The sequence below is a fragment of the Chanodichthys erythropterus genome, chromosome 18 (genome assembly GCF_024489055.1).
Source record: "Chanodichthys erythropterus isolate Z2021 chromosome 18, ASM2448905v1, whole genome shotgun sequence".
NCBI classification, from domain to species: domain Eukaryota; kingdom Metazoa; phylum Chordata; class Actinopteri; order Cypriniformes; family Xenocyprididae; genus Chanodichthys; species Chanodichthys erythropterus.
Genome location: NC_090238.1, coordinates 10,435,194 through 10,446,228, shown reverse-complemented (window position 1 = coordinate 10,446,228; position 11,035 = coordinate 10,435,194). Strand labels below are relative to the sequence as shown.

The following is an 11,035-nucleotide window of genomic DNA, read 5'->3' as shown; positions in this document are numbered from 1 at the left end:
TTCTGAACGCAACCTTTGCTTTCCAAATTAACACTTGGCTATAAACGAGGCAACCATTTTTCACATAGCCTGAAGAATTTCTGTTTGTTTGTGAAACTGTAACACAATAGAGACACAACAGCAGGCATTTGTGTTATAAATACAGTTTATTGCACTCTGTATAGTTGATGAAAAATATTGAGCATTTCAAAGTAATTTAATGAAAATTCTCTGTATTATTTGAAATGCTCAATTACAAAAAATGTTTTATTATGCTGCACAATAATTTGAGAGTCACCTTGAGTGTTTCTACTATTGTTTTTAATAAATTATTTGTAATGATTTATTGTAATCTTCCTGTTTTTCAACGCTAGCCAAAAACGGACTCGTACTACTAAAATGATTATGGTTTGCTCCTCCAAACTTTTTTCTTCATCCCAGCCCTCAGTGTAAATCATTAAAAAAAGCTCAAAAACTGCAGTCTACAGCTGTGTATGTTCTGTGCAGTTTGTATTTAACTGATTCAAACTTGACTTTATTGCCTTTTTTGGTTACTAGATCTCTCTCCTATTTTGTAAGAAGCCAAAAAACAAAAATTTATTTATTTCCTTACAAACAAAACTTAAACTAGACACAAAAACATTTTGTTAACTTTAGTCCCTCTGATCACCATGTCCTAAAAGAAAAAATAGAAAGAAAATCCAATAATAATAATAATTAAAAAAAATTGAATAAAAAAATTTGGAATTAGCATTTTTTTTGCCTTATACCCATTTAAAATCACATCAAAAACAATTCCTTTTTCTTTTCTTTTTTTTTTTTTTTAAATCATCCTATCTGGTTGTCTATCTTGCAAGTTTGGAGAAAATATGAAAAAAAAAATAGCATTTGTATAATGATATTTTCCGTCTTTGGCTTATGATAGAACGTCTTTACTAATATTCCCTAATACATTATCCTCCTTTTTTCCTTCTTAGTCTGCAATAAGGCCATTTGCAGACTTCCAATTGTGTCAGATTAATAGAGGTTCGTGTTTGATTCATCATATAGCAAAGCTTCTCTTGAGTCTGTGATATTCTTGTTAATCAAGATCATTAACACAACCAACTATATAAGTCAGTGAAGAGGATTCCTTCTTCTTGTGTCACTACATTTTCCTTAAGTATCTCTCAGAGACGGATGTCATCCAGCGAGGTGAGGCGTTGGCCAAACAGCAGTTCCTCGTAGTCAGAGAGTTGCTGAAGAAAGCCAGCGTTTGGGGCAGCGCAAGCTCGTCTTTCCTTCAGCCAACGAAAAGCATGTAGCAGAGACCAACGGCGATGCTCCATCAGGAATCCTAACGTCAGCACCGAGCTACGACTCCGACCGAGGCTGCAGTGCACCAACACCCGGCCGCCTGGTGCCCCCGGTGCCCCCCGCAAAGCTTTGGCGATGAACCGAGAAGCTTCTGGAAGGGCCTGCCGGAGATCCTGCTGCGCGTCATCACTTAGCCGTAGCCGAAGATAACGTAAAACACTCGGGAAGGCATCAGAGATTTCGGCTGTGGCATTGACCACATGTGTGATGTGGAGGTTTTTGATGATACGGTAGTCATGTGCCTGTGAGGCAGAGCCCTGGTACAGCGCCCCCTCTAGGACTTCAGAAGGATAGATTGTGAGGGAGCGACGCTCTGATTCCAGTAGGACCATGCGAGGGGTGCACAGGAAGGGATAGAGAGAGTGAAAAGCAGAATAGCCCCCCTGGAGGATTACAGGGTCCATTCCCAAAGCACTCAGCTGGAAGAAACAGTGCTGGAGAGTAGGAGAATCAGCACGTGCCTCCTGACTCCCAACTATAGCACAAAAAGCCATATACGTCCATATTTATACATTATTATTTTTATTATAATAATATTATTAATATGTAATAAGTTATTTTTAATATATTTAAATATATTTATATATAATTTTAAAATCTTAATTAAACTTCTCAATTATCATTATAATAATATAGCTAAATAATACATTTGATCAATTATTAGGTTGTTATAAATGTATCAATTTATGTAAAATTATTATTTATAAATATTTATAATGTATATTTTTTTCTAATTTATCATTTTTAAATGATAACAAAAATATTGTTATTAATATTAATAATGTTAATAATAACTCATCTGTAAATTATATTCATAAACAATAATTTTATTTTAATGTATACATATATAACATAACATAATTTATCAAATGCATTATTTAGCTATATTATTATTTTAATGAGACAGTCTTATTAGGTTTTATTTTATTCACATTATGAAAATGTTCTACCTGGACTTTGGCCTTCTTCAGCATATAGCAGTATTATGGAGAACTCCTGCAGCTGAACACAGCTTATCAAACAGCCCAGTTCTGGATGCATCACTGTCACACTGGCACGGGCAGTCACCAGGTGACTCTGCTTATATCTGCACATATATAAAATGAATACGCTAGTTACCATTAAACTTATTGTGACCTCAGACAGAAGCACTCACAGTTCTTTCACTGAATGTATATATGTGAGTGTGTGTATCTGTTACCTCTCTGCAGAGCGGCAGTCCAGTATAAGTATATAATAGGGATCATGCAGAGAAGGTTGGCCTGCTTCAGCATTCAGGAGGTTGTACACCTGCTGTGGGGTCACATAACCTCTTTCTATATTTGCCTTTTCTGGAAGTGCAGGAATCAGAATTTCTTTTGCACAAAAACAAAACAAAACAAATAATTACAGACAATCAATGTTATATATATATATATATATATAGAGAGAGAGAGAGAGAGAGAGAGAGAGCTCGATTGAGCGAGTTTATTAACTGCATTCAGATTTAACATTTTCCTTCAGGTCAGTCCTATGTTCATAATAAAAACCTGTTTAAATGTCCGATGTATTATCTTGTCTTTTTAAGAAATTTTCCCATGACTGACAGTGCTAGACAAGCATTTGTCAGTTGCGTCTTGTTCCATGTTTACAACAATTCAGTCTTTTCAGTGTAAAAGTCTTCACTACTGACTGACACACTCATAAAGACAGTCTTTGCCGCCATCTAATGATGTAATAATGTAACTTCTGTTGCTGTTCATGGTCAGGAACTATTTTTCCAGCGGAAGAAAGGCTTTTAGTGAAAGTTTACGTCATGAAAGTTGCACTGATACATATTTTTGGCTTTAATATTTGTATTGTGTGGTAACCATTTTATAAAAGCAATAAGGTACTCGAGGCTAGGGCTGTATCGTGAATAAGTCATGGCCTGTAAAACCTTCGTTCATCTTCAGAACACAAATTAAGATATTTTTGGTGAAATCCGAGAGGTATCTGACACTGACTATCCATAGATAGCAATATAACCACCACTTTCAAGATCCAGAAAGGTACTAAAGACATCGTTAAAAAAGTCTACGTAACTGCAGTGGTTCAACTTAATTTTAGGAAGTGATGAGAATACTGTTTGTGCGCAAAAAAAAAACAAAAATAACAACTTTATTCAACAATATCCTCTCTTCTGTGTCATTCTCTTACGCTGTTTACGTTCAGTGCTTCCAGGTTCTACGTCAGAACACTGACTTATTATTGGCCGGCTCCTGTGTCAGCATCACACGTGTGCGTCATGCTGCTCACGTGAACAGTGTCAGCAAAATACTGAACCGGCGTTCGGACGTAAACATGGAAGTGTTGCACTATGTCAACACCACATGACAACAATTCAAATTGTTAAATAAAGTCCCTATTTTTATTTTGTTTTTACTCTCAAAAAGTATTCTCAGCGCTTCATAACATTAAGGTTGAACCACTGTAGTCACGTTGACTATTTTAACAATGTATTTAGTACCTTTCGGGACCTTGAAAGTGGTGGTTAAATTGCTGTCCATGGACGATACCTCTTGGATTTCATAAAAAAATATCTTAATTTGTGATCCGAAGATGATCGAAGATCTCACGGGTTTGTAACAACATTAGGGTGAGTAATTAATGACAGAATTTTCATTTTTTGGTGAACTTTTTAAATAAGAAACTAAAACTGCCAGTGGGTGGCAGTAAATGCCTAAATGAGTAATTAATTAATTAATTCATTCATTCATTCAAAAGACTGATTCATATAGGAATCAAGTAAATGGTTCTCTTCATGAATGGGCCATTGAATCATTGGTCCACTCAAATGATTCGATCAAAATATGGATTCAATCAGGAATTAAACACTGCCATCTCGATTTCCACTGAGGAGGGCGTGTGTGTGTTTGTGTGTGTGTGTGTGTGGTTCAAGTATACTGTACCATGTCCCCACAAAGATGGGGACCTTGTGGGGACATTTTTTGGTCCCCATGAGGAAAGCTGCTTATAAATCACATTAAGTGATGCTTTTTGAAAATCTACAGTTGTTTTCTGTGATGGGTAGGTTTAGGGTTAGAGAATGAACAGTTTGTACCATATAAACATCATCATGTTTATGGAATGTCCACATAAAACATGGAACCCCAACGCGCGCGTGTGTGTGTGTCTGTGTGTGTGTGAGTATGTGCGTGTATTTTAGAAAATTATTATTGGTACTTTAACTAATTTTTTGCTTAACAATGAAGCTGATACACACAAGCTGTGCTTTCTTTAGTTATGCTTATTCTTAGATATGTTGATGTACCTTCAGTGTTCTGAGATGAATCAAAGACGTTAATTTGAGAGAGTTTAAGTGTTCCATTCATCTCCCTACAGGAGGCGCTGTTCTGTACCTGCAGAGAGTCCCGCAAACCAGTGGAGCGAACCAAACGACATTTATCAGCTCTGTGAGGAGAGGGAGAGGGGGAGGGGAAAGAATTGTAGCAATTGATGTGTATTCTCTATATTCTTGCTAATGTAATCAGCAGTTTCACACAGATCCTATCAACCACCAGAGGACAAGTGATGCACTTTAGAGCCACATAAGGTGAAGTTTGAATTTATTTTGAGATATTTTCACAATTCTTTATCAATGTCTGCTTTGTTGACATTTTTTGAACAAATATTAATATCAGAGAGTTAAAAAAAATGTGAATCATTTTGAATAATGTTATCAGCAGTACTCACCTGGACACCACAATGCCCATGGTTTTGGATGGGAGTCATTCGGGACCGAAGCTCTCTCTCTCTCTTCTATGGGCCAAAAGGTAAGAGAGAGAATACAACCATCCTGATACACACACACAAACCAAACACCAGGCAAAATACACACTCCCTACAGCATTTCTCTGCTCCGATATATCCAAAATCTACCAAAAAAACAAAACAGGAATGTAAGTAGAATTTTACATCCTTGTGGTTGTTAAATCGTTCTCTGCATGTCACTGTGGAAAAACAACTGCTTTTTTTCTTTTTTCTTTCCATTCTACTCTCTCCCTCCCTCCTTGTCACGTCCTTATTTTAGTGTGTTGCCAGGGTAATGCAGTACAGTGAAGTGCTCTACATAAGCAGGGGTGAGCTGGCCATGACAGGTTAGAGTGTCACACACAGACACAGGCACACTTGAGAAAGAGACTGAAATAAGAGTCTTACGCTCACCAATTAGGCAGTATTTTTCAAAATACAGTAAAAACTCTAATATTGTGAAATATTAAATAAAAAATAATGAACTGAGGAACTGTCTTCTTTGCTGTGATGAACAATACAGTAAAAACAGTAATATTGTGAAATGTTTTCTATTTTAATATATTTGAATTCAGCATTAGCACTGTGCTTGATCTTTCAGAAATCATTCTAATATGCTGATTTGGTGCTCAAGAAACATTTATTAAGATTATATTGAAAACTGTTTTTGTTGCTTAATATTTTTGTTGAAACCATCTGTGATACACTAGCAGTCAAAAGTTTAGGATGAGTAAGACAAAAAAAAGGATGCATTCAATTGATCTAAAGTGACATTTATAATACAAAAGATATTACAATACACTTACAATAAGGTTTCAATAGTTAACATTAGTTAACTACTTTAGTTAATATTAACTAACAATGGACAATACTTCTACAGCAGTGCCCCTGTCATGCCTTTTTTAAGGTTCCTAATATTGTTTTGGGAGTCTCTTACAACAGGTGTACATGCATGCAAGTTCAAAAAACACTTTGTTTTCTCATAATATACATTTGATTTCACCTCAGTTCTTTTGTAAACACTTCATTAGAAGTAGTTCAAAGAATCAGTATCTCTAAACTCCTGCTTTCCATGAGCCTACTCTGCTCTGATTGGTCAGATGGCCCAGTCCTTTGTTAATAGTCAACTGCGCACTGAATGACAAATCAATTCACAAGACATTGTATACAATGTATGGACAGAAAAAAATTATTGTATCAATTCGAGCACGAGTCCAACGATGAAATTTCTGAAGTAGTCGATTCACTAGAAACTGATTCGCAATCACGACTGAGTACGACGTTTCTATATTGTAAGTGTCACCTTAGTTATTTATAAGACGTGATAGCAGCGTCACTGTAGGTGCACCTGTGGGAACTGTATTAGAATGCCATGCGAAGCTGAAAACCTCTAAACATAAGATAAACATTTAGGCCAGATGTATTACACAGACTTTTTCGTCATAAATATTAACAAATAAAAAAAATGGCTATATCATTGTTTGACATTACAATGGGTGTTTAATGTTTACAGAGAGAATACTTCAACTAGTTATCACGGACTAGCATCTTAACATCCTATTACAATACAGATAGAGCTCCACTCTACTGTAATAATAAAAACACAGAGGAAATAACAGTTTGTTTTAAAGTTATGTAAGTGAACAGAGCCCACAACTATGTTGTAAACTCCCACGTTAGCCGAGCACATATGTGAATAGCTGATAATGCATTACACTTTTTAAACAAAAGTCGTGCTCTCTCCTTGATCATTACTCCAATAATAAGACAGACAAGCTGCAATAATCGACACATTTTTAGACAATATTGGACCCACATCTGAATAACAGAACTACAGAAACGTTAACCGGTTAGCAAGAGACATACAGACTAGGGTGTACATTACACAACATATATACAAAACTAAGAAATTTTGAACGATCACTAGAAAATATAAACATCAATTATTAATCATACTTACAGGTTGAGATTCAGAGGAGCAAGCTGGTCCAAATAAACTGGGCATAATTTTCATTGACGTCTGTGCGAGCAATAAGTGGGCGGGCAATATGCTACTGTTTTGTTGTGACGTCAAAACGAAACGGCTTGGGATTCATTTTACAAACGACTCGTTTAATTGACTCAGAGTCGACTCTTACTTTTGAGAGGAAATAACTTTATATACGGTGCACTTTCAGATTTAAAACTTTGCAGGATGTTTTCATTCACTTAGAGCTATATTACACACTAAATGAAAGGTAATTTTCAAAAATCCATAATGGGGCACTTTAATCTTAGTTTACAAATACTTATTATTATATATCTTTAATATTAAAAACAAGTTGTATTTGTTTACATTAGTCAATGCACTGAGAACTAACATTAACAAACTATTAACAATTGTTATTTTATAACATTAACAAAGATGAATAAAAGCAGTAACAAATGTATTACTTGTGGTTGGTTCATGTTAATTAATACATTAACTACTGTTAACAAATAAGACCTTAAGTGTTACCAAGATTTCTATTTCAAATATGCTGCTCTATTTAAAAATGCTGTTCTTTTGAATTTTATATTCATCAAATTCTGCATCACTGTTTCCACAAAAATATTAATTGATTTCAACATTGATAATAATAAGAACCATCAGTAATATTTGAGCACCAATAATAGCTTTACCAATAAATTACATAAAAAAAAAAAACATTTCTGAACTAAATTGTTTCTTTAAGCAAAAATCAGTATTTCGTGTGACCTAATGGACTTCTTCCATTTTCTCAAAAATGAAACTCTTGAGAAACTTCATCAGATTTTGAACCTTTTCTTGGCCTTCTAGTCCTTTTCAGTTCCTTTTAGTTTTAAGAGAGCCAGGTTTAAGAATGCCAACACAGTACTGTATATTAAAATAGAAAACAGTTCTTTTTTTTAATATATTTATTATTTAATATATATTTATTATTCAATATTACTGCTTTTACTGTTTTTTTTTTTTATCAAATAAATGCAGCCTAATTGGTAAGCATAAGAGGCTTTTTTAAAAACATTTTTTTTTTAAAAATCTTAATTATTCCATACCGCTAAATGCTAGCTACTAAAATACTCTTTCATACATTACATTTCATACATACTGTACATTTTCTGTGGAGGATTTTTTAAAGAATATTTGGAATGACATGAGGGTTAGTAAATAATGACTCAAGGGAATGTCCTTTAATTCACTGACCCATCACTGACATTCAACAGTACTATGATGTCACCATATCAGTATGTTCTTACTGATATTTGACCTGATTAATAAGTGCTGGGTTGTCATGGTGATATTGCATTGACTGTCTGTTCTAGGATTCTCACCCACCTGTCATGGATATAATGTGCTTGTTTGCCCTCAGTACATTTCTCCATTTATTCTGTGGATCCAGCTGCTAGCCACAAAAAAAAAAAAAAAAAAAAAAAACTGATTGTGAGCACACACATATTCAGACATAAATGTTTGTCATGTTATTAGTTTTATTTATCATGGATTTTATGGATGTTTTATTTACACTGTCTGCGTTATATGCCTATATTTTATTGTAGATCCAATTGGAAGCCATATTAATTTTCAAGCATAACTTGAAATTGGGGCAGATGTACCATTTGACTTCTAATATTTCAATCAATATTGTGACTCTAATATTGCTTGTAAAAACATTTGGTGACTGTTAACAAGTAGAACACAGATACAAGTTACTGACATAAAAATTGTATCCAAATATTTCAAAAGGTTTTTGAGTAATGATGGCATGACCAAAATGTGTTACAATTGCCCCCAGTCTGCCCTACAGAATCTAAAGAAAATCCAATAGAACAGAGCACAACAAAAAATAAAAGCAAAATGAGAGAGAGGGAAAAAAAGAGAAATTACACAGCAGGGTACACTTCTAGTTTAACTTTCCTCATTACGCTAAACAGTCTTTTTCCTGTTATGCATTTTAACATCTTTAAAGTTTTACAGTACAACCAAAATTCTTTTTGAAAAACAGAAAACAATGGTTTTGTTTTAAGGCACATACATTACATTTGTGAGTGAAAAATTTTCCCAAAATAAAAACATTATTCAGTAAAAACTGAATATGTATATCTTCCATTATAATACAAAAAAATATATCATTTTTAGAAAATTGAGAATTCACATTGATAGAAACTTTAAGCCACTCATACATATCAGACCAAAAAGCTTTACTGAATATACAGTCAAAGAATAGATGTACAGTTGTTTCAATGTCCGAATCACAGAAAGTACAATTATTGTGGTCAATATTAAATCTATGTCTAAGAAATTCTGAAGATGGGTAGATATCATTAACAATTTTAAAGTGTACTTCCTTGGCTTTGGGAGATATGGGAAAGGAGAGATACAAAGTTCTTAAAATATGAATGGTGCTTTTGGGAAAAATTGGAATCATGTTAATTCAACTAGCTTGATTTGGAAATTTATCTTGGGTTAATAAAGTTACAGGAAACTGAGAACCTGCTTATGAAATTTAAGTGGGAGTTTTTGTATTGAAAAATCACAACATAACAATAATTCTATTCCACCAACACTTTTGAAGATATTGGAGTGCAGAACCAAAAACTATTGTTATTTATTAGAAAGCAATTAACCTTGAAAGTTCCATTCATGCAATCAAAATCTATGCCCTGTAAACCCCCTTCTTTATAATCTTTCACTATTGTCACTTTTTTTATTATAATGATCTTTTCTTCTCCAAATATAGTTGAAGTTCATCTGATTAATTAACTTAATTTTCTTATCAGAAATGGGAAGGGATCCTGCGTAAATGCATCTAGACAAAGACTCAACTTTAGTCAATAAAATTCAACCAAATATAGAAATGTCTCTCTGCATCCATCTATCCAATCTGGTCTTACATTCAGCAGTTCTATTAGATATATTTAATGCTTCACTTTCCACGTTATCTTTGGTAATTACAATCCCAAGATATTTAATCCTAGATTTAATTGGTACACTGCAAATTTGTAAGATGAGATTCTTTCAATGTCATTATTTTACATTTACTTAAATTAAGACATAAACCCGAGGCATACAATTTGTGCACGTCTTGGCCTCATACAGTTCAAAGTACTGTACAGGATTAATTTTTCCAAGGCCAAGTTATCTGAAATGGTCATGCTTCTCTGTGCAATTTTTATTTGCCCTATGTTGCAAAATTTTTGGGTGAATTATTTTACAACCATGCCTAAAGTGTTAAAAGTTAGAATTGGTGTTTGCCCCACTATAGCAATCTTTGGGATACCAAAGATTTGGTCTCAGTTTAATTCAAATGTGTGTGTGTGTGTGTGTGTGTATTGTGTATATTGTGCTAAGTATATATTGTATTTATTTATTTATTTATCTTTTCTCTGTTCACATTTTTTTTTTTTTTTTTTATTTATTTTGTTACTGGTTATGTATTATGTTTAGGTAAAGTCTTAAAATGTAAAAAAAAAATGTTACCTCAGCATTTTTTTTTTTTTTAAATAAGGCTGTGTCATCAGCCAATTGCTTGATATCTGAATTTTAATATGGCATTAGATAAAAAAAGTTTGGAAGACAAATGTTCCCTTATTCTGTTTGTTTTATATTTATAACCATATATGTCCAATAAAGAAATTAGGCAATCGCCTTAAGTAAATAACAGCATGAGTAAAAATATCAAACTATGAGGTTCCAGAGCATTTCATATGTATTTTCACAATTTCATATATTCTAATTTTACTACGCATAAAACGCATAAATTGTTAGTCACCTGCTGGGTTAATTATTTGTGCTAAGTGTAGGCCTACCTACCACACAACAACATCACTGCGCCGGCGTCATAAAGCTACTTATTTACCGAGCTACCCGATGCTCGTTCACGCTGCGAAGTGACGTATTCAATCATTAACTCAGCGTACCCTCTACCCT

The 11,035-nt window shown here is 33.8% G+C and overlaps 1 protein-coding gene across 2 annotated transcripts; it reads right to left on the bottom strand.

Moving 5' to 3' along the window:
- Positions 1 to 138: 138 nt before the first annotated feature.
- LOC137006845 (dual specificity protein phosphatase 26-like) lies at positions 139 to 5,399 on the bottom strand. 2 transcript variants are annotated; one of them, XM_067367961.1, is made up of 5 exons: positions 5,050 to 5,399; positions 4,628 to 4,767; positions 2,537 to 2,690; positions 2,286 to 2,422; positions 139 to 1,810 (listed from the first exon to the last, which is right to left on the bottom strand). In XM_067367961.1, exons 1-5 carry the CDS (start codon positions 5,067 to 5,069, stop codon positions 1,149 to 1,151), a joined length of 1,113 nt encoding a protein of 370 aa, XP_067224062.1. In that variant the 5' UTR covers positions 5,070 to 5,399; the 3' UTR covers positions 139 to 1,148. The 2 variants fall into 2 exon arrangements, with proteins under 2 accessions (XP_067224062.1, XP_067224063.1); XM_067367962.1 differs by having other exon boundaries at positions 4,716 to 4,767.
- Positions 5,400 to 11,035: the final 5,636 nt, after the last annotated feature.